This window comes from Ascaphus truei, chromosome 1 (assembly GCF_040206685.1).
Source record: "Ascaphus truei isolate aAscTru1 chromosome 1, aAscTru1.hap1, whole genome shotgun sequence".
NCBI lineage: Eukaryota > Metazoa > Chordata > Amphibia > Anura > Ascaphidae > Ascaphus > Ascaphus truei.
The window spans coordinates 93673937-93697221 of NC_134483.1; the positions used below are offsets into that span (position 1 = coordinate 93673937).

General features: G+C 40.4%; 1 protein-coding gene across 1 annotated transcript in view; it reads right to left on the reverse strand.

Annotated features, from left to right (window-relative positions):
* Positions 1-538: 538 nt before the first annotated feature.
* The window catches only part of MAP1B (microtubule associated protein 1B), a 102035-nt gene continuing 79288 nt past the window's right edge, over positions 539-23285 (reverse strand). Inside the window, exons 4-7 of the mRNA XM_075591945.1 lie at positions 18981-19121; positions 12727-18706; positions 10104-10342; positions 539-5244 (exon numbers count right to left, since the gene is read on the reverse strand). Of these exons, the coding sequence (XP_075448060.1) occupies positions 5089-5244; positions 10104-10342; positions 12727-18706; positions 18981-19121 (6516 nt within the window). The 3' untranslated portion in view covers positions 539-5088. The remainder of the gene's footprint in view (positions 5245-10103; positions 10343-12726; positions 18707-18980; positions 19122-23285) is intronic.

Genomic DNA, 23285 nt, shown 5'->3' on the forward strand with positions numbered 1-23285 from the left:
TTCTGGGAGACGCTGCCCTAATATGGTATGATGCTGGTTATTAGTGTCAGTCTTTACAATTTAATTGCCCTAAAATCTAAATCCACCCTAAAAAAGTTGCTATAAATATTGTTAGATAGAACTGCATTAACTATTAATAATATTGGTTGCTATCGGACTTGTATCATTTTTGTTCTACTTTTCACTTTTTGATAACACGTGTATCTTACGTGTAGATATTGAGCCAGAAAGATCTCCAATTACGGTGTCTAATCGATATTTATACTGGAAGTAGCAAAAACAATGATTAATTTATTTAAAATTGACCAAACTTAAAGTACTTAATAGATTTGAAACAATAGCACATATGTTCCAATTGGTTAACAGCAATCACAAAATAACATTAAGATTAAAGCACAGCTGGTATAAATATTAATTTTACTTTCCATTGTTGCCCAATATACAGTATAGCAGTTCTGTGCATCAATGTTTAAGTAGTGAACCACACACACACACACACACACACACACACACACATATAAATAACACAACAAGAGAATATTACTATGTTTGTATTTTATTGTGGAACTGAGTTTGTTTCCTTTACATCAAATATTCTCAGTGGAAGTGGGGTATTGCACACAAATATCATAAAAGCACTACATATTACTTCACTGTAAACTAATGTTCTACATTAGATATGACTTGATAGAATAGAGGTGATGCAGGATTATAAGACATAATACCATACACAGCTGGAGACTGACACAAACACCATTCAGAACGAGAGAGTGTGAGAGGAGCTTCTCAGCCAGCAACAAGACTGTTTCTCTCCAACGACTGGAAGGAAGATGGCTGCATGCAAAAGTGTCTAAGCAAAGTTCATTGCTGCTATTGTTTTCTTGTTATAACACAGCCCAGTCTTTAGTGAATGTTATTTGCTGCTCCTTATCATTGGAACCTGAAGCTATATTAGTGCAGAGAAGCTTTTATCATTTATTTTTCATTCATTTATATTCTAGTTTCATGTTGCTGTATACAGATTGCAGTGAACAATGTCCAGGAATACAAGTTTATTAGTCTATGAAACGTGTACTTGTATCCTTTTCATCTTCATTACTTTGGCTGCTAAGGGAAAGATGGAAATCTATGCATTTTTTTCTTCTTTTTCACTTTACATGACATGATCCTTAGCTTTCTTAACAGATCCAGACATATGCAACCCTGGGTTTCTCTGAATATGTAAACATAGCTTACCATCTGTAAGAAATAAATTAGAAAAGCCAAAGCACAACATTTTCAGTAAGTTGGCTCTTCAGTGCTAAAAAGTGGAGAAGGGTGTTTTCATTGATTAACATGAAAGCATGGTTACAGCACAGAGCACTTCGGTTAACATTGTGAGGCGGAGATTGAACTATTTGCCCTTTTTGATTCTTGTTTCTCGGAACTATTTAACCTGTAACTGTGCTGTGATATTTAAGCATCATCTTTTGCCGTTCTGGAGACTGCTAAATAAGATACTTTATTAAATCATAGTCGACTGTATAATCAGCGCATCCACAAGTAAATCTACATCCAAGGTAAAATCACATGAAGGTAGGATCCCTTTTCATGTGATGAAAACCTGTGAATCATCCATACGAGAATGCAGGTGACATCAGCAATGGAGTTCTGTATCACTGCCATACCCCTTCTAAGTAGTTACAAATGCAATAAAATCAGCTACACTCATCAGGAATGTACACTATACACAGTACATATTAATTTCCTGCAATGACCCATCTGTTGGTATTCATACAAAACATAACATACATTTGGTTGGTGTCAATAAGGAAAGCTAGTTGTGAACATACAGTATATGTGCATGTCTTATGATGGGCCATAGTTACTGAAGTGAATATTTACATGTATACGGTAGTAACTTGATTAGGTACAACAGGGAAAAGGCATAGCTAGATGCATTGAAGTGTTACTTACTTTGTTTTCCCTATTGATAACAATTTGTTATTTAAATAGCTAAATTCACCCGTGCAAAGCAAAAGTGAAAAGTCATGTTTTATTAACAAACCACTCTATGGTAGTGTAGTTCCTGTACAGTGATTTGTTTTCTGCCTGCTAATAGATGTAAATATATTGACAGTCTTGTACTGTTAATGAAAGACACATTCGGGTTCATGGTTTGTTGGATGGCTCTTGAGCAAATGTTTATACAATCGATTCACTACACGGGACTTCGAGCAGCAAAATAATTTCTCTCAGGTTGCATGCTTCTTTGGAAATGATTCACCGTGATCTTCTCTGTGCCTTCATTTACAGAAAAGACAAGTAAATGTACTTTACTATACCAGTAAAAAATACAAATGTTTCTTCAAAACTGCATGGCAAACACCAAAGGACACCTTTTGGGATTATAGACCAACGGATAAAATCCAAAAATCAAGAAGTGTAATAGTTTTACAATGATAGTAAAAATGGGCAGGCTATATAACTAAAATAGTCCTCTGTCAGAAAAATCAATGTGTACATACATTGGTCTGTATGTACTTGGCCAAATATATCACGTAAAGAGAGTGGGTGTACAAACGCAGTACAGTAACTGTACAGTCACCTACTAAAGATTTATTCAAGTTTCATACAAAGGGAAAATAACACAAGGCAGAGAGAGAATTTCCCATTGTTTCATGTCTTGTGATCTGTTCTCCATGGCACAAAACTGGAACACAATTGTAATAAATTACCGCGTATCAAAAACCAAAAACCAACAAAATATTCATATTGGACTTTGTGTTGTACAATTTGACATAAAACAATGTGTAACCATACAATAATAGCAAAGCAATAAATATCATTGCTCATTAAAAAAAAAAAAAAAAAAAAAATAGTTTACGCATATCCCATACCAAACCTTTAAACGTGTGTATGTGCTAATTCACAGCATTAAATGGACCAAACAAGCCCAGAATACTACACAAATTCATAAACGCTAACAGTGCAAAAGAAATCATTTTAAACTAAAATGTGTAAGTTCCTGAAATAAATATAACAAATAAAAAATACAATAATTAATTTCGTGGATTTCTGAATTCTAAATCCAGTATAGGCGGGCAGTGCATTTGACTGTTTCCTAAGAGTTTACCTGAAATATATATTACAGAAAGCGTTGTATTTTTCAGCAAAACGTTGCCTTTTAAGCACAAAGAAGAATTTTGATCATATCCAATGTTATTTTATATCTCAAAATCAGACTGCATTGAGTGGAGAATTTTGTTTACATGTTCGATACACATATTCCACTATTAACAAAAATATGTATTTTTTTACTTTGTAGTTTGTTAATTGTTGAAAAAAAGAAGTTTGAGCCAATAAGAGCGTTAAAAACAAATCTACTGTTTCATGTCTCTGACTCATCTATGTGTGGCGGTGGGAACGATCACTACCCATCATAAAACAGCTGCAAGCAAACACATTTTTTTAAGAAACAGTAATTCTTGTAAAGCAAAACGTAAACTGTTAAATAAAAGCTGTACATTTGATCCCAATTTTTTTTTTTAAACCAACGAATAACATAACAAAAGGTAGATCAAAGCAAGGTCAATAGAAAGCATCGCCATTGTCAATTACATTTCTCATGCCTGACAAACATCCATTTAGCTCTCAATGTGCATCAATGCAAGGTTCAAATGAAATAATTCATAGGTAAGCAGGAAGTGTCCCACCAGATAAGCTCTTACGATCTCATATGCATGCACACACTTTTGAAACTATAATCTTGCATACTGTTGTTGTTTTGTACACCTGCTGTCTTACATTAAAAAATAAGTGCATTGAGTGTCTTTGTACATTCAAGTCACTTTCTAAGGCAAATTGTCTACCATATGTACTCCCAAATGCTTTGGTATTTTGCTTGTGTGTACTGACTGCGAATTAGAATGTGTGCAGCATGCAGGACTTGATATTTCAGAGTTCACTGAATGGACATTTAGGGCCCTATTCAATATACGCCAGAGCAGGCGATTGGACCATATTCAGTCGAAAATCCTCATTAATTTCAATAGGGATTTTCTGCTGAAAACGTCAGATTGGCGCCCGGCGTACATATAATTATTCCCTAAACGGGAAAATGGCCTTAGACGCAATGTTTTCTTTCCCCTCCGGGTTTCATTAACTGGCATGGTTAGCTCTATAACAGCAATTGTTAAGATGAATCTTTAGACATATGGTACAGCTGAGGACGCTGTGCCTCCTTTCTTTTCCTCCAGATCCGAAAGACAATTACAAAATTAACCCTGCACATTTACATAAGTAGCAGTATGTTCAATGCATACGCTGCCTTGGAAGGAGGAAGCGTGTTGTTGTAGTTAAGACTGCAAATTCAAACCCAGCCTCAAACACTTACACTGTTTCTAGGTAACCTCGGTGCCTCATAGTTTCATTCACTCTCTTCTTCCGTTTGGAGGCTGTCGTGCAGACCACACCAACAAACCATGCTACCAACACAGCACATGAGAGGGGGCTGCATGAACACCTCTGAAGTGTTGCTATACACCAGGGGTGGCCATCTCCTGTCCTCAAAGGCCTTCAACAGGTCAGGTATTAGGGATATCCCTGCTTCAGCACAGGTGGCGCAGGGATATCCTTAAAACCTGACCTGTTGGTGGCCCTTGAGGAGTCGAGTTGGCCACCAAAGCTGCACACAGTAGAATACAACACGCCATATCAATGGAACATATCATTACTATGACTGTGATACAATCTTCCACTTTCCTGATTCTTCTCCTCTCCATCTTCTCTCTCCGTGTCTTTCCATCAAGAGAAAAGTCCCCATCCTGGGCTAAAGTAAATTAAAGTACAGTATACAAGAGCATGTGTTTTAAACCTGGATAAGTGAAATTGCAGTGATTTGCGCCCTATGATGGGAACATTGTACTCTGCCACAGGGATGAGTAAAGATATTATTGACATCCGTCAACGTGACACAGGGTAGCACTTGGACATTTGTATAGTTCAGCAGTTGAATAAGACATTTTTAATCTGTAGGTGACATTTCTGGAAATCGAGTTGTGTAGCGTGATGGGGGGGGGGGAGGGAGGAGGGCGTGGTGGAGTTTTTTCACAGTTCAATCTTGCATGCAGGGAAAGATTCATCTTGCATAACAACCGTGCTGCTGCTCGCTAAAACCATAATGTTGAGCTCTTGCTGTTTCTCATGGGTGTCCTGGTACCATTCTCTCATCACCTCCGAATCATGGGTTGGGATTAGTGTTACCTACAATGTGAAAACAGTCAGTAAGTTTAGGGAGCCTATATATATATACAGCCTCTTACATTTCCACACACACCCACTCCACACACACCTTTTGTAAAGCGCTGTATACACACACACACACAATCACACACACACACACACACACACACACACACACACACACACACACACACACACACACACACACACACACACACACACACACACACACACACACACACACACACACACACTTACATTCAGGGACTATTTAACACCTCAAGTCATAAATTGCATTCTACACAGGGGGAGGAGGGGTGTTAGGTTTCAGTCACAGATAACATTCCTACAGTATACAGGCATACCCCACATTAACGTACGCAATGGGACCGGAGCATGTATGTAAAGCGAGAATGTACTTAAAGTGAAGCACTACCTTTTTCCCACTTAATGATGCATGTAATGTACTGCAAGCCTCATATACGTGCATAACTGATGTAAATAATGCATTTGTAACAGGCTTTATAGTCTCCTCACTTGCGCACAGCTTCGGTACAGGTAGGGAGCTGGTATTGCTGTTCAGGACGTGCTGACAGGCGCATGCGCGAGCTGCTGTTTTCCTATTGGGCGATATGTCCTTACTCGTGAGTGTACTTAAAGTGAGTGTCCTTAAAGCGGGGTATGCCTGTATGCACTGTTTTAAAGTTTATCCTTGACTGCTTTATTCAATGTACCATCGCATCTCATCCCAGGCTATGTTTAAAAGCTGTGTTTAAAGCAGCATGCATTGGCTTAAGGGTTGTTCATGTAATGTGAGCTTGAGACAAAAGGTGGCACTGGGTGCTCATTTGCATGTCATTTCCCAGAATTCCTTGCTGCAGTGGAAGTGCTGTGTGCTGGGTGATAATGGTGAAAGGCGGGGTTGCAGACCTGTCTAAGACATGCAAATGAGCATACAGTAATATTTACATTTGCTATATATATATACAACCCCTCCTTATACCTACAGTACAAGCTTGCAAGGCTCTGCACTCCCACCCCCTCCTTATACCTACAGTACAAGCTTGCAAGTCTCTGCACTCCTAAACCCCTTCTTATACAGTACCTACAGTACAAGCTTGCAAGGCTCTGCACCCCCATCCCCCTCCTTATACCTACAGTACAAGCTTGCAAGGCTCTGCACTCCCACCCTTCCTTATACCTACAGTACAAGCTTGCAAGGCTCTGCACTCCCATCCCCCTCCTTATACCTACAGTACAAGCGTGCAAGGCTCTCTCCCTTCCTGCTCCAAGATGTCTCCTTTCTGCCTGTCTGCTGCTTTCCCACCACATGTACTGTATCTAGAGCTTTCTCCTCCTCGTTGTTTACCAAGATCTCTCTGAGACAGATGCTTTGCCAAATGAAGTAAATACTTCCACTAGAAAATAACGACAGAAATGCATGGACCATGAAAGTGATATATATACAGTATGCTATATATACTGTAGGTATAAGAAGGGGTTGGAAGTGCAGGGCCTTGCAAGCTTGTACTGTAGGTATAAGGAGGGGGTTGGGAGTGCAGAGCCTTGCAAGCTTGTACTGTAGGTAAAAGGAGGGTTTGGGAGTGCAGAGCCTTGCAAGCTTGTACTGTAGGTATATGGAGGGGTTGGGAGTGCAGAGCTTTGCAAGCTTGTACTGTAGGTATAAGGAGGGGGTGGGAGTGCAGAGCCTTGCAAGCTTGTACTGTAGGTATAAGGAGGGGTTGGGAGTGCAGAGCCTTGCAAGCTTGTACTGTAGGTATAAGGAGTAGTTGGGAGTGCAGAGCCTTGCAAGCTTGTACTGTAGGTATAAGGAGGTGGATGGGGGTGCAGAGCCTTGCAAGCTTGTACTGTAGGTATAAGGAGAGGGTGGGAGTGCAGAGCCTTGCAAGCTTGTACTGTAGGTATAAGGAGGGGGTGGGAGTGCAGAGCCTTGCAAGCTTGTACTGTAGGTATAAGGAGGGGGATGGGAGTGCAGAGCCTTGCAAGCTTGTGCTGTAGGTATAAGGAGAGGGTAGGAGTGCAGAGCCTTGCAAGCTTGTGCTGTAGGTATAAGGAGAGGGTGGTAGTGCAGAGACTTGCAAGCTTGTACTGTAGGTATAAGGAGGGGGATGGGAGTGCAGAGCCTTGCAAGCTTGTACTGTAGGTATAAGGAGAGGGTGGGAGTGCAGAGCCTTGCAAGCTTGTACTGTAGGTATAAGGAGGGGGTGGGAGTGCAGAGCCTTGCAAGCTTGTACTGTAGGTATATGGAGGGGGATGGGAGTGCAGAGCCTTGCAAGCTTGTGCTGTAGGTATAAGGAGAGGGTGGGAGTGCAGAGGCTTGCAAGCTTGTACTGTAGGTATAAGGAGGGGGTGGGAGTGCAGAGCCTTGCAAGCTTGTACTGTAGGTATATGGAGGGGGATGGGAGTGCAGAGCCTTGCAAGCTTGTGCTGTAGGTATAAGGAGAGGGTGGGAGTGCAGAGCCTTGCAAGCTTGTACTGTAGGTATAAGGAGGGGGTGGGAGTGCAGAGACTTGCAAGCTTGTACTGTAGGTATATGGAGTAGTTGGGAGTGCAGAGACTTGCAAGCTTGTACTGTAGGTATAAGGAGGGGGTGGGAGTGCAGAGCCTTGCAAGCTTATACTGTAGGTATAAGGTGGGGGTGGGAGTGCAGAGCCTTGCAAGCTTATACTGTAGGTATAAGGAGGGGGTGGGAGTGCAGAGCCTTCCAGTTATTGTAGAATTGCATTGGAATTCAGTAGTTCCACACCAAATGGGTTTAGAGATATACAGTATTCAGACTATGATGAAGTCTTGATCCCACACTTAAAACCCTTTTTATATTATTAAAAATAAAGGAGTTTCTGATATTATCTTCTTGATTTGGTTTAATTCATTTTTGAACAGCAATCCCTGGCAAGCACCTTATTTTATCCTGCTTTTCAATGCTTTACTACAGTTTCCCAGCTACAAAACTAGTGCAAAATACGAATTGCTTCCAATGGGATCCTTCTCTGGGATAAAAATGATGCTGTTTTCTGCACTAGTTTTGTCCCGTTTTGCAGCCTAGAGACTTTAGTAAATAACCCCCGTAGTGACTCATCTAAATATTAAATAACCCACAATCGGGAGCACCTGCTGCTTTCAGTACAGAATAGTTAAAGGTTTGGATCCAACTAAAGCAATATAGTACAATTTGCAGAAACATGTTATTAAAGCATTCCCCTAAAACATGTAGGATTTCACAACGTTGCGTGTGATAAGGATGACAGAATGACAGTGGCAAAACAAGGGCAGTTTGCAGAAAGAAAGAAATACATTTAGCTTGTCTTTTTGGGACTTATGTTTTTACAGCAAAAGCCTATTACAGAACTGGCTTCTTGGGTTTCACACCCCCTTTTTTGAAAATGTATGTGCTTCTGTTAACATCTGTCTTTCTGAAGAAGGGATTTATGTGGCCTCATGTAGCAATATCTATGAATAATATCCATGTTTTATAGCTGGCAGCCATACATACAAAGGGCTGTGACTGCTGTTTCAGGTCCTTATTCCATATTATTAACACAAAAGGGGCTGAAAGAGCACTTCTACCAATATAATTGAAGCACCCATATAGTACACCTGCATATAACAGGTGCTTATGAAGGACTCCCATGAAGGACTCCGCAGTTTGTTATCTGAATGCTCCGGTGAACAGCTGATGTCGCGAGGCGGCACTGAGGGATTCCATGTATGTTATTGGAGTGGCCCAGACGTATACCACTGATGTCGTTTGGAGTTAATAGGGTAACTCATGCACTGGGCTCGCCACCGATCTTTATCAGCAGATCACGGGCTTGAACTTGAAGTTTAAATTATGTCTGATTACTGGCAGCCCTCAGATTCATTCATACCCATTGCATGGACTGTACAGATGTACCTACAGAGCCAGCTCTAGGTTTCCATTCACTTTAGAGATTTGGTTATGTGTCCTTAGTGCCTTAGTATCTGATTTATCAAGAAGGTACTTTATTACTTACATATTGCTATACTATCCCTTAAATGCTACATATGTTCCGTGTGCATTATATTCTATGTTCACCGTTGTTCTAGGATAGATTTGTTACATCAATTGAGAACAGTGTTGATACTTTGTATATATTGGATCATTTTGTTTCTATGTTGCTGCAATTCCACCAGGGTTTGCTCCAATTACATGGTTGCAGCCTATATATTTACATATATTGAAATGTTTAGCTTTAGTGAGCCATATTGCTATTACAGCTACCTACACGGATATATCCCTTCTTTGGGGAGAGGCGTGTTTGTCCCCTCCCTAATTAATGGGATTACTGTGAGGTTTACTTACATTGGTAGTGTTGTCAGTTGTACTAGGGCTCAATATGGGAATGTTCTGCATCATTTGTTATACACAGAGGAGCTTCTGTATCACTTTATTGTTATTTGCACATTCCTCCATTTACTGTACAATGTCTAATGGAGACGGTCCACTATATGGTTTGTTTAGTGTTTTTATTATAGTAAGTCTGTTTTGACCTCTTTCTATGCTTGTTCAATAAACATTTACTATTTGTGTACCCATTTCTGAGTGCCCAATTTTGGAGTTCTAGTAAGTCCTGTTCTATGGGACTTACAATTTTCTCTTTTTGAATACCTTATTCCATATTGTCTGAAGCTGCTGTTTGGACCTTTTTTGACCTGAAAATCCCCATCAAGTTCAAAATTTACCCCCTTAGTGAAGTATATATGTATTTAATCACCCAGCAAAGTCTTGGAACACACTGCAGGGTATGCGTACCCTTCTACCATAAAACTTCACTGAGAACGATACGTGTGCGATATTCCTGCTAAACATGACTAGATATGAAGAGATGACATCCTACCTGCATATTGCTTCCCCACTGAGCTTTGCCTTCTAAAAGTGACTCCAGGACTCCCCTGCTTGGCTCTCCGGCCGGTGCATCATTTCCGCTGACCACATAGTAAGAAGACCGGACTCTTCTGAAAAACTCCACATCGACATTCTTGTGACTGCTGTGATTTGGTATATACACCAAATCCAAATACACAGGAGGTCCTGGGGGCACAGCAGCCGATTTAGATGTTTTGTTGGTTCCACTTCCTGAAAACAAACAAAATCAATCAGTCAATCTGTGCCTTTCACTCTATTTTACAGAAAACACTGCACACTTGGTTATAATAAAAGTGTGGGTTTTTTTTCACATGAAGATTGTAGGATCATTACGGCGTTGCAATAAAAAGAAATCATTATTGTGGATAATATCTGGCACCAGGAGACAAGCGGGAAATGCAACAAAGGAAAAAGCGGTGCCCGGCAAAAAATGGCAAGGGCTGGACGTGAAGTTCAGAGAGTAAAAACTATTTATTGTGCTCTATGAGCAAACATGTAGGTACAGGTAAGTCCTCTGATGTCATGGGACATACTTGAAAACGAGAGGTAACTCTCAATGTATTACTTCCTGGTAAAATATTTTATAAATAAATAAATACATTTTTTGCTGGGCACCGCTTTTTCCTTCGTGGCATTTCCCGCTTGTCGCTATTCCACCGCCAGGGAGCACGCTACTCAGGAATCATTCTACGGACTTCCCTTTTCGTGAGTTTTTATTATCTGTTATATTTCAAGCATTAAGCCAGTGGGACACTGTATATATGTGTGGTGGGACCTGTAGGGTTGATGTCGTGAAGGTTGGACGGACGGCTCACATCATAGCGGGTCTCCCGTCACTTCCCCCCATCCTCCCTTCACCTATGGTCAGACAACATCACATATATCTTCACGTACAGTATATGGGCCATTGATTGGTTGTTTTCACTGTCTTTATATAGATTCCTGCTCTGTTTCCACAATTAGCTGCTTTCTCAGTATACAAACGGCTACTACCAAAAGGTTTTTCGATGCACCAGATACAGGACTGGTTTTCCGCCTACATTTCTGACACAAGGTGGGGATGGGAGGTACGCTACTAGCATCAACTTTAATTTCTGATCAATTTGTAGAGTGGTCATATGGAACAATCAGAAGTAATGTACAAGAGGGGAATAATATGATACTCATATTTTAATAGGATGTTCTAGTATTTGGCATGGTCATTTTGTTAATTTTGGAGAGATAAACACAATTGGTGCAATCACAATCAGAACAAACAATAATAGTGTGATTTGCACCACAGTGGCAGTCCTGGGAGTTTGATACGGGGGTCATGAGTGTCTAATAATTCTTCTCATTGTTCTTTCTTTTGGTGTAACTATATGTGTAAGTTATTGTGACCTGCAGTACTAAACCGTTCTGCAGTGTTGCCCAATAAAAAAACATTTTCATAACCTGGGCCCAGTTTGTAAATCAAAGGGCAAATGTTTTCCTGCAAACGGTGTCATTCGCTTTGCTAATGGAAACAAGCAACTTGGATGCTGTGCACAAGTTCTGTGCGTTTCCCCTCGAGATACAAATGTGCTTTGCATACATTTCTATTGTGCTCTCTGGCAAAACCTGCACCTTAGTTCTGTAATACTGTATAAAACAAAAGTACACTTTTCTGTGATAATTATGTATTACCTCCCAGGGAGAGAAAATAACCCCCACAGTGAACTGTTGAAATAATATCAGATATCCAACAGTAATTTATTCTACTGTATTAAGTATTTATCTTCACAAGCTGATGAATTGGCATAAGATATTGGTTTTGCTGTTGAATTGATGATTGAAGGGGATGCATCAAGGTACAGTACTGTACTTGCTTCTGCTTGATGTGGGTGACGGCAATGGAAGTATGGAGGAGTTAAAGAATGCATACATACAATATAATGGGGTGTATCAAATGTTGCCTCTTTCCCTTTTCTTGTCAAAAACAGATCTTCAGGTCTGAGGGAACAGGATTCTGGGGGGTTTATTTACTAAAGTCTCTCCGCTGCAAAATAATTGCACCAAATGAAAAACTCCAACTGGGAATTGGATTCCCTTTCTGTAATAATGTGGTGCTGTGTTTTGTGCTGGTTCTAACTCAATTCTGCAGCAAGTAACTTCCACTGAGGCAGAGGATGAGTGGGGCAGAAAACATTACATTATCAAAGAAAATAAAACAATCTGATGCTGTTTTTTTAATGCAGGTACTACCCCAGTTTTGAAGGCAATGTGCTTTAATAAATATATCCCCATAATTGTTAATTTGATAGCACTTTTCTTTGATTTTTGCTGCTTTCCAGCTACAATGTTCAGAGTTTAGTATTCCATCCTCTTGAATCCTATTTTATATTTGTCTAAAAGCATACACAGTGCGTTACAATCATTTCAAATGTGTAAAAACACAACTAAATTATCCATGATAATGTTTACAATGCCGTAATTAAAATGTTGTTCTCAGTTGTGTGACTATTGCTATCTGCACCCCATCTGGTAGTGAATTGTTCAATGTATTTATTTGCAATGCATTTATGGTCCTTTGGCTGCAAATGGGTAAGATAAACATGGTTAGTGGATTTGCTCACCTGTAGTCCCAATTTTAGCAGATTTTGTGGTAGTTGTATTTGTAGCATTCTTAGTCTCTTTATCTTTCTCGTCAACTCTTGAAGATTTGACATCTGAGTTCAAGCCTCCTTTTGGTCCCTTGTCTACAGAATCTTTCTTCTTGGGAGAAACAGTCTTTGAAGCCTTCTCTAAAGTTTCCTTGATTGGTCCAGGTTTCGGTGAAGCAGATGATGACTTTGATTTGCTTTCACTTTTTCTACCCGGGGAAGATGATTTGGTCTTGGTGCCTACTTTCTTGGTTTTTGTCTTTTCTTTTATGTCCTTCTTCATAGGTTTGCCTAAATTCTGCTCAACAGGTAGAGCCTCTGGGTCCATCATTGAGACGTCTGGGTGCCGTAAGGAAGGGCTTGGGTCTTGCATTGGAATTGGAGGAGGGTCCATTTGTTTATATGTTACAGTTTTATCAGTAGGTATGGTCTCAGATTCATCTTCAGAGTCTATGTTTGCATCTGCTGTTATGGATGGACATTCTTCAGTCTCTGGAGGAACATCAGAGTCAGTCTGAGATGGGGCAGATTCACTGACTGATGTTGGAGGAGTTTCATCGCACTGTCTGGCTTTCTGTTTTCCTCCTGAAGGTGGCTGCCCTCCTCCAAGTTGAGTTAATGGCTTTTCTTGTTCTTGAGAGTGTTCCTCACTTGCAAACCATTCTAGAGGATTTGGGTTAATAAAAGAAGGTGATAGTTCTGTTTTTGGGTGTTTATATTCGCAAGCAGAAACAAGACACAGGTCAACATCTTGCCTGGTTTCCGCAAAAGACGTCTTGTCAGCTACAATGAATCTATCATTTGCTTCACTGGAATAGCTATAGGCATCACACATGACAGTGCTTTGGTCCCTGTCACTGTGGTTTGCTGCATAGACAAAGGGGTTGGTGCTATGCATAATGGATGGTTCTTTCATTGTTGCATGTGAGGCTCTGGTCTGAAAGCTAAATGGTTCACCTGACGAAACTTGGAAGGATGGTGAGGGTGAGCGGCAAACACCTGACGAAACTTGCAAGGATGGTGAAGGTGATCGGCAAACACTGGCAGGCTCCTTAATTGCTGATGGAGTATCTAACATACCAGGTGACTTCCTCAGTGAGGATGCTGTTGGAGTTAATGGAGAAACATCTGTTTCAGGGGAAAAATTTTCTTCCATGAACTGCATTTGTTCTAAAATTGGTGGAGAGTAGAGTGGCATATCTGTATATTGAATCACATCTGTCAGGGACTCTTCCTCCTTCAGAGGAGAAGAAACTTGTGAAGGTGTGTGGGCAGAAGAAGTGGATGGGGAAGCTTCTACATGAGATTCTGCGGTTGGCTTCCCATGGTCTTTTCCTGCAGCATAATATCCATTTTCCAGAGGCGACATCTTATTGCCAAAAAAAGAATCATGACCATCAGATGGGCTGTACTCCACTTCAGTTGGTCCATTCTCTGATATATGGAGCATACTTGAGGCTACTGCAGGGTGCTCTGGAGATTGTCTACTAAAATCCATTGCAAAAGATTGCTCTGGTGATTCCTGACTGAACTCCATGGTGGACTGCTCAGGTGATCTCTGCTCTTGTAGTGGTGTTGTAGACTTCCCAATTCTAGGGGAGAAATCTGGTGGAGAAATAGACATTGGTCGTGGGCATTCTTCTCTTGAAGGTGAGATTTCTGTTTCCTGAAATATTGTCGGTGTCTGAACAACAGATACTGACAGGGAGTCATCAACTTCTGTTGAATGAGGTGATCCAACTTCAGCGTGCAGAGAAGGAGATACGTCATCAGTGGTTGGTTCCGGGAATGAACTAGTGGCAACAGATGCTGTGGAAATGGAGGCAACACCTTCCATGTGGGAATATGTGTCCTCTGCAACAACTTCATCTATGGGAGTGGCAGATTTATCAGATGCAGTACCTTCCGAAATTGACATCTTTGTGTCCTCTTTAAATAAAATAAAAGGGTTAGTGTTAATCTGAGTGGGAGAAAAATCTTCTGCAAGCTTTTCTCCAACTAGTACATTAGATGGCATCATTTTAGTATCAAAATCGACCATTGTTGCTTCAGCACTGAAAGCTTTATTTGCTGAAAGCTCATTGCTCCTTTCATCATGTCTGTGGGCGATATCATCAGATAAAACTTCGGATAGTGGACTAATCTTAGCAGGAGAATGTTCTTCATCAGTATTTCTTTCAAAAGTATTTTCACTATGTTTAATTGGTGACTTGACATTAGTGCTCAAAAACATTTCATATGATAGTTCTGACCCTATCAAGGGTGGACTTCGTAATGGTGATAAAACTTTCTCTATTGGAGATTCAGAGTCTGGAACTGGCTCATCCATAGGACTTATCCTGGGACTCTCACTCTTTTCTATGATGTCACAAAACTCAAACACAACTGGAATAGAAGTCTTTGCTATTGTTCCTGAGGCAAGATTGGCAGATTTCTCATCAGTTGGTGACTGATGATAGGGTGTGTGACCAGCACTTCCAGCAACAGACAGTGAAGGAGATGCAACTTCCAAAGTTTTGTCATCAGGGCTAGGACATCGCACTGCTACTTCATGAACTTCATCTGGCAATGGTGGATGAACTCCAAGCTCTGATGTTTTAATTTCATTAGGTGTCAGGTCAAAGTTAACACTACGTTCACTTAAAGGTGTTTTAGCTATTGGTGAAGGGGGTGCTGGACTCTTACTGGGACTATGTTTGTCATCAAACTCAAAGTCGTCCTTTATGTCTAGTTTTGTAGAAGCTTTTAATTCAATGTTTCCATATGTGTATGTTTCTCGCAGAGACGATTTGCTAAATCTGTCTTCCTCTAATGAAGAAGGGGGTGAGATAGTAGAAGCTGAAGCGTTGTAATCCTTACCTTCCGTTGCATCTGTTTTTGACCCATCAGACAAACCATTTAAAGCATCAGGTAATGGTGAAACTCTGGTTCTGTCATATGCCTTGGAATACAGATTAGCCTCGTATTTAGAAATGTTGACATATTCTTGAGAAGGAGATTCACTTTCCTCATTGTTTGTTTCATCACTCATCACATCCCTAGGAGTTGACATATCATCCATTGGAGTTGGCTCACTGGATATTTCAATAGTAGAATGGGTAAAGCCAGAAGTAGCAGTAAATTCTTCAGGCTGATCTTCTCTATTTTCTTCATCAGAAACTGTTGCCTCACTTTCAGAACCTCCAGGTAAAGTCTCGTCATGAATATAGACATCTGGCTCTACAGCTGGTGACTCAGGTTCAGATGTCCTAGATGGTGTAGTAGAAAATACATATTTATCTTCAGTGTCACTGGTAAACTCAGATTTTTCTTTCACAACAGTAGCATAATCCTCTTCAACCTCTAGTTTTTCTGTTTCCTGCTCATCCTCTTTGGCATCATCTGTTTTGTCCTCATCCACCTCCTCTTCTGTCTCTTCAGTTTCTCCTTTTTCAGCATTTTCATCAAACTCCTCAGCTTGTTCGTCCGCTACATCTGAATTGGCAATGTCTTCATGACTGTCATGTTTACCTTTCACATGCTCATAAGCATCAATGTCTGCTTCCTCTTCAGTTTCGTCAGCTTCAGCAACTTCAATGACTGGTTGGTCTCCCAGGCTCAGTGATGTTCTTTCTTCCATATCTTCAAGTTGTTCCTCAACTTCTTCTATCTCTGCCTTTTCTTCATAGTCACCAGCCTCAGATGACTCTTCAAGCCCAGTCCCTTCATCCTCGAACTTTTCATTTTCATCTGTCCTGTGTTTCTCTGCTGGCTCCAGTTCTTCTGGTGTCTGCTCACATTCACCTTCTGTAGTTGTTATTCCTTCATCTGGAGAGTCTGCAGGCTCTTCACTGCTAGTATTGTCTTTCTTTATGACATAGGGTTCACTCTGTATTATATCAGCTTTGTCACTAGGTGCCAAGGTCTGTAGCTGGGGCTTCAATTCATTATTTAATACCCCTTCTTCATCTTGGAGGTTTTCAAAATCTTTTGTTAAATCTTCTGGTGATGACATTAGAGATCTTTCGGCCACAAGATCTGCTATGTTCCCAGTAGCTGCAACCATAGCAGGGACAGAAGCTGCTGCTGCAGCAGATACAGCTGCGGTGGTGGCAACTGCTCCCACAGCTGCCAAAGTCTTTTTCTCAGTAACTTTGGTTTCTTTCTTGGTTACTTTATTCTTTTCCTTTGTTTTGATTGAAGTTACAGATTCTTTTTTCACAAGCTCATCTTTCTTCTGCACTTTAGATTTCACAGCAGGTTTCTTGGACTCAGATAGTGGACCGGATGCTTTCTTTGTCTCCTTGGAAGGTTTCTTCACTTCTTTTTTGGTCTCCTTATCTTCTTTCTTTTCTTTGTCCTCTTTTTTAGCTTCTTTATGGTCTTCTTTTTTGACTTCTTTCTGAGGGGTTTCTTTCTTGACATCTTTCTTTAACTCCTTTTTCTCTTCTTTTTTCACTTCTTTCTTCGCCTCTTTTTTAGGCTTTTCTTCCTTTTTAATGGGTGTTTTCTCTTCCTTTTTGGGAGCATCTTTCTTTGTTTTTTCTTTCTCTTCTTTTACATCGTCAGATTTTGCTTTTACTTCTTTTTTCACTGGTTTGTCCTTAACAACTTTAGGCTTGACATCTGCTTTTTGTTTTTCTACAGCTTCTGATTTAATAATTGGCTCTTCTTTGCTTGCTACATTTTTCTCTGGCACAGGCTTGGCACTGGTTTTTGGTGTCTTTTTCGCTATGACCTTTTCTTTGCTCTCCACTTTCTGAACTTGCTCAATTTTTAATGCTTCCGGTGATTCTTCCTTAGATTCCTTTTTGCCTGTCTTGTTGGAAGTGGTTTTAGTTGACATTTTCAAACTTTCTTTGCTTTCTGCTCTTTGTTTCATCTTTGCTTGTTTCAATGCTGGGCTTGCGCTATTATCACTCAAGTCTTTCTGTGTTATCACCGGCTGCTTCAGAAAATCTAAATGTTTGAGTTTCTCGAGTCCTTCAAGAATTTGGTATTGGGTTGTGTTTCCTGGAAACAGAGCTCTCACTATTTTTTCAGAAGGGTTAGCCGGATGCCATACAATCAAAGATGAAATGGACGTTAAATAGTTAACAGGAATGTCAACTTCTTCACCATTAGGTAGCACCATACCAGCTTTATCTTTATTGCTGCCTGACCACTGCTGCATAAAATACTGAGTTTCTTTGCTACTTTTCACTGGGTTGAGCACATACATCTCAAGTTTTCCTACACCCATCTTTTGAAATAAAATAATGGGGTCGATTGTGTTCCCTACACTGCAGAAGAGTGGCTCTGGTTTCATTGACAGTTTATTTAAATATTGAAGTGTAAAGCTAGCTTCTTCAATGCTGCGCCTTACCCTAAAGTTGGGCTCAGAGTTTTTCAGATTATCTGGCACATTGAGAAACACAACTCCGAGGTCTGGAGATATAAGGTTTTTCATCCAGTCACTGTTGGTGGTGGAACCTTGAGATTGTTCCTCTTCCAGCTCTGCCATTTTCCTTTGCAGCATGCTATTGATACCGGGCAGGTTGTCGTCACCAATGTGAGTGAGCAAGATAGAATCTACTCTGTCTAAATGTCTGATGAGTTTCCAGAAGCAGGACTTCCTGTCGGATCCACCATTAATAAGCATATTGAAGCCATTCACTGCAAACAAGGCAGAATCTCCTCTGCCACCTGGGAAAATATAACAGCAGGGCTTTGAGAGCTTCAGGAAACCTCCAGAGGTTGGTGGCTCTAAAATGTCAAAAGATGAAGGTATCTCTACAGATTCTGACAGGTACTCTGTAAATTCGGACAGTCCTTCCATTTCAGGCAAGATTGAAGCAGAATTAAATTTGATGTTTATAAAGTCTTGAAGGTTGTGTCTTTCTAGATTTGAATTCCTCCAATATCCTTCTTCAGGGCAAAAGAGTGTCAAGCTTGCTTTGTTTGCAGGGTGTGTAGTGCTCAGCAGTTCACCAATCTACAGAACAACAAAATGTTTTCATGAATGTAAGTGAAATACAAGAAGGATAATGTTGTATAATGCAGATAATGCAACGGAGTATTATGTGCTAAGAATTAGGTGCGACTAGTGCATGGTGCAGAGATAGCCTGGGTTACAGAAAACCCAGAACAATAATTATCTTCTACATAAATTGTTGAAATCCGTTGCTTGATAAACTGAACACTGGCAGTTTGATCAATTGATTAATTAATAATCTAATTTGCACTTGTTTTTGTTGCACTGAACGTACCTCCTGATCTGTGAAGATCTCAATGAAGTTATGGAATGAGAAAGATCCGGATTGGAGAATAAGTTCTCCTGTGTTTTCAAAGCACTGTCCAGTCAAAACTAGAAGCTTGTGTCTTGCAGCATCCGTGATCATCAAACGCACCTGAGACAGAAGGCCAGAGAGAACGGTATGAAACACTTAAAGCCGGCATTAATATACTTATGTTAAAGGAATCAAGACGATAAAAAAATATAACATGGTATTTAACCACAAGGACACTCAATAAAACCTCTTATACATGTGTGTGCCCTCTAGTTACAGTATTATTATTGTATAATATATAGTATAAGTGGAAGTTAAAGAATGGACAGGTTCTTAAATTTGCGCATGGCAACAAAATAATGTATAAGTGGCGTTATGCATTTCTTTTGGAATAATCTTTAGCGATTCAGAATCATTTGAAGCAGGATGGGATTTTGGGTATACATATATTGCATATATATGTGTATTGTATATACAGATGCAGTGGCCGTTATTCGAACATTTCACGCGTTGTATACCTCGGAATACCCATGTCATGGCGCGTGATTTCTTCCAACGTTACCGCCTTAAGACGCGTGTTTTTATCGAGTGCAGAAAATGGTATTTTAGTGTTCTGGTTTTTAAACACCTGCAAATTGACAAAGTAGCACAGTACTGTACATGTAATTAATTTCTGCCACGGACACGCAAAGATTTGTACCCAAAGAAATCAGAATCCAGGAAATTCAAACAAATCAGCCGCAGTAAACACAGATGTGCCTGGTGTGATTGGCGGCGTGAATGCCACGTGGAATACAGCAGCGCACACAAAAACAGCTCCGTGAAATGTTCGAATAACGGCCGCTGCATCTGTAGCAAGAGATAGTGTATGATGCACATAACATGATGGTACTGTATTTATGTTTCCTTTATTTTGCCTCTTTTAACAGCATTCACTAATATGCCAGGCCCGGGATTACCCTTTCCTGCTAAGAAACTTGTGTCAAATGCACTAAACAAAAAATAATGATTCCATTTCATGCACATGAAAAAGCAGGAAGTGCTGGTTTCCCAGGATAAAACTTGGAAATACTCTAATTCGTACAGTGATGTTTTTTTTTTTTTTTTTTTAAATTGCAGATCTGTGTAAAATCAGCTCCTTCTTAATGACTATTATAAATGAATAGCTTGGTGTGTTAAATACATAATTAAAATGCTCTCCCTTTGCACTACAACAATTTCAATAGAAAATAAAAAGGGCTGTTCTTTGTCACAATTAACCTACATTGCTCTATTTCCTATAAATACTGTCCACAGCTGCACCGCAATATCTTTTTATTTTCATGTATTTTTAAGAAACGGAAATGGCCTCTGAGTGAAGACAGCAGACATAATTGAAAGCAGACCTCTGCATTGTACCTAATTATGATGAAAGCTGATATGTCATATTATTTTCAGTGACTCCACTGATTGCTGCTTCCTGATAGAAAGTAGTAATGGCCACACTCATCCATCCGAAGTGAATCACTCAAATCACATCAGCTGAAATTGCATTATATCGATGGAGCAACTCAGTTCTATTTTCCTTTCCCGGCTATTGTTCTGGGCTCTCTGCCAGTTAACAGACCTCTACCTTCTGTTTTAGAACTAGAATACTTCCAGGCGCATGAATCATTGATACTTAGCTGTTACATTTAATTAACTGATTGTGGAAGAGCATCTTTATGACTTAGGCTGGCTGAGGCCATGGTGTCTACGCCCTGCACGGAGGCGTGCGCGGCCGTGATGTCACCCCCGTGAAGCGGGTGCGTTTTGTGGCCAGTGGAGCCGCGCCATGCCACGCCGTGGGGGGCGTGCCTAGGGGCATCACGGAGCTGATTCGTCCTCATTGGGCGAACCGCTCACATGACCGTCTTGTCGCGCCAAGAAATCCGTTTCAACAGATTTCTTGCGCAATGCGCGCCCACTTCCGCCCGCACGCCGCATGGGCGTGATCACTGCCTTAAGGCAATCTGATCGCTCAGCGTGCGGACCCCTCCGGCACCATGGCTCCAGCCTGAGTACTGTAGCTGCTTTTAAGCTACTGAGAAAAATCAAAGTTAGATAGTCTAAGAACTTACAGTTTCTCTTATGCGTGGGATATCTATTAGGCTATGAAAGTGATTTGAGGAGTGGTTAGATTAAGCAACAGAAGGAGTTAGTCGACATGATATTATTGTTCATATTATATTGAATGCATTAATGGCTGCAGTAGAAACCCAAGTCCCTGATTGCCTCCCGGGGGCATTCTCATAGATGATGCTCCACCGCCTCAAACTAAAACCTAAACTTAGAAGAAAAAAATGGAGAGTGAACTCCAATGTTCCAATGCTGCAATCATACAAAAGAGGCAAAAAATGCAATCACTGTCCAGGATGCTCTTTGATAAAGTCCCATGCTAGGGATGAAACGCGTTAGAGTGGTTCTACTATGATGTCCTACCTTTTTTTCAAAATAAAGTAATTTTTTTTTTTTTTTTTCTAAATAAAGTAATTTTATTTTACTAGCTTGTAGTGTTACTAGGAGTAGTGACCATCCGCCTTTCCTACCTCCTAAAACCTAAACTTGGTCTAATATCCCTTTTCTCCATCACAGGAAATGACGTCACCATTTATCCAGTCCGTAGAACATGTTGCTTAGGTGTCACTTCACTGCTAAAACCATAACGTGACCTTATTCTCCCACGTCTTGACTATCGTAAGCTACTACAAATCCCTGCAACACAACTTTCTCACTTGCAATCTATCCAACATGCTACAGTCATTTTGCTTCCTTCAAAAACCTGCTCATCTATCCCTTAATCCCTCTCTAAGATTCCCATTCAAATTTCGTATCAAAAGTTTCCCAAACATCTTTAAGGCTCTACACTCGTCTGCTCCTCCCTATTTCTCAGGTTTTATTTCCCACAACAGTTCATCCTCACTGTCTCCTTTCCATGCCTTTCACCTCTACTACTCTCTTTCACCAAAAACCTTTTCCTTCACTGCTCCCTACGTGTGGATATTTTTAACTTCTAGTACACAATATGCACCTTTCTCTACCGAGCTTCATTTCAAATATAAAATCACACTTTATGAATGAAGTAATTCAGTAGCCTGGACTCCTGACTACTTCTGCACCCACCAGTACTCTTGACCAGGCACTGCCATCCATCACACTTACTCTTTCCCCTATTGCTTCTATAATTCACCAACAACATACCACCTAGACAAGGGGTGGCCAACTCCAGTCATCAACAGGTCAGGTTTTAAGGATATCCCTGCTTCAGCACAGGTGGCTCAATCAGTGGCTCAGTTTTAAGGATATTCTTAAAAGTCTGACCTGTTGGTGGCCCTTGAGAACTGGAGATGGCCCTTCTGATCTAGACTACACGCTTTCTGGAGTAGTGATTCCATTTGTCTATAGTTTTCTTATATGTTTTGTGCACTTATTGTATTATCTTTCCACATATTCTAATGTCTGTTTTGTAAAGTGATGTGTACGTTGTTGCCACTATATAAATAAAACTAAACATACATAAGTCACCACAAAGATTGCCCTTAGTGTGCAGCCAACCGTATTCCTTCAAACGGCACTTCTTAATGATCTCATACTTCCTCATGAACCTGTGTAAACCTTTCTAGCGTTCATTTAGAAATAGAAAACCTTTATGAACTGCCATATAAAAAAGAGGTATTGTATATCTTTAGGCACAATATATATCCGTGAACTGTTCAGAGAAAGCTTCTGGGCCTTAATATGGAATGAACAAAATGGGGCAGCCGGCACTCCCAATACCATAAATAGTTTGCGGTGCATGTCCTATACCAATAGTAAGAGAAAAGTAATCCACTCCAGCAGGAGCAGACACAAGACAGCACCCAAAGGTAAGTAAGAAAACTTGTATTCAAAAATAAACATAGCACAAACATGACCAACGATTCGGTTCTTGTGGGACCACCCTGAGGAAGGTCCCACGAGGACCGAAACGTTGGTCATGTTTGTGCTATGTTTATTTTTGAATACAAGTTTTCTTACTTACCTTTGAGTGCTGTCTTGTGTCTGCTCCTGCTGGAGTGGATTACTTCTCTCTCTCTCTCTCTCTCTCTATATATATATATATATATATCACCATCATTGGTGATAATTACTGTAGTGCCGACGAGTATTCTAAAACAAATCTGGGGCAATCACCAACAAGACCCAGGTACTGCACATGCTTGGTACAAGCTGGGTACATACTGCAACATTTCAGTGACATTCCTGCAGACAGACTAATGGCCCATC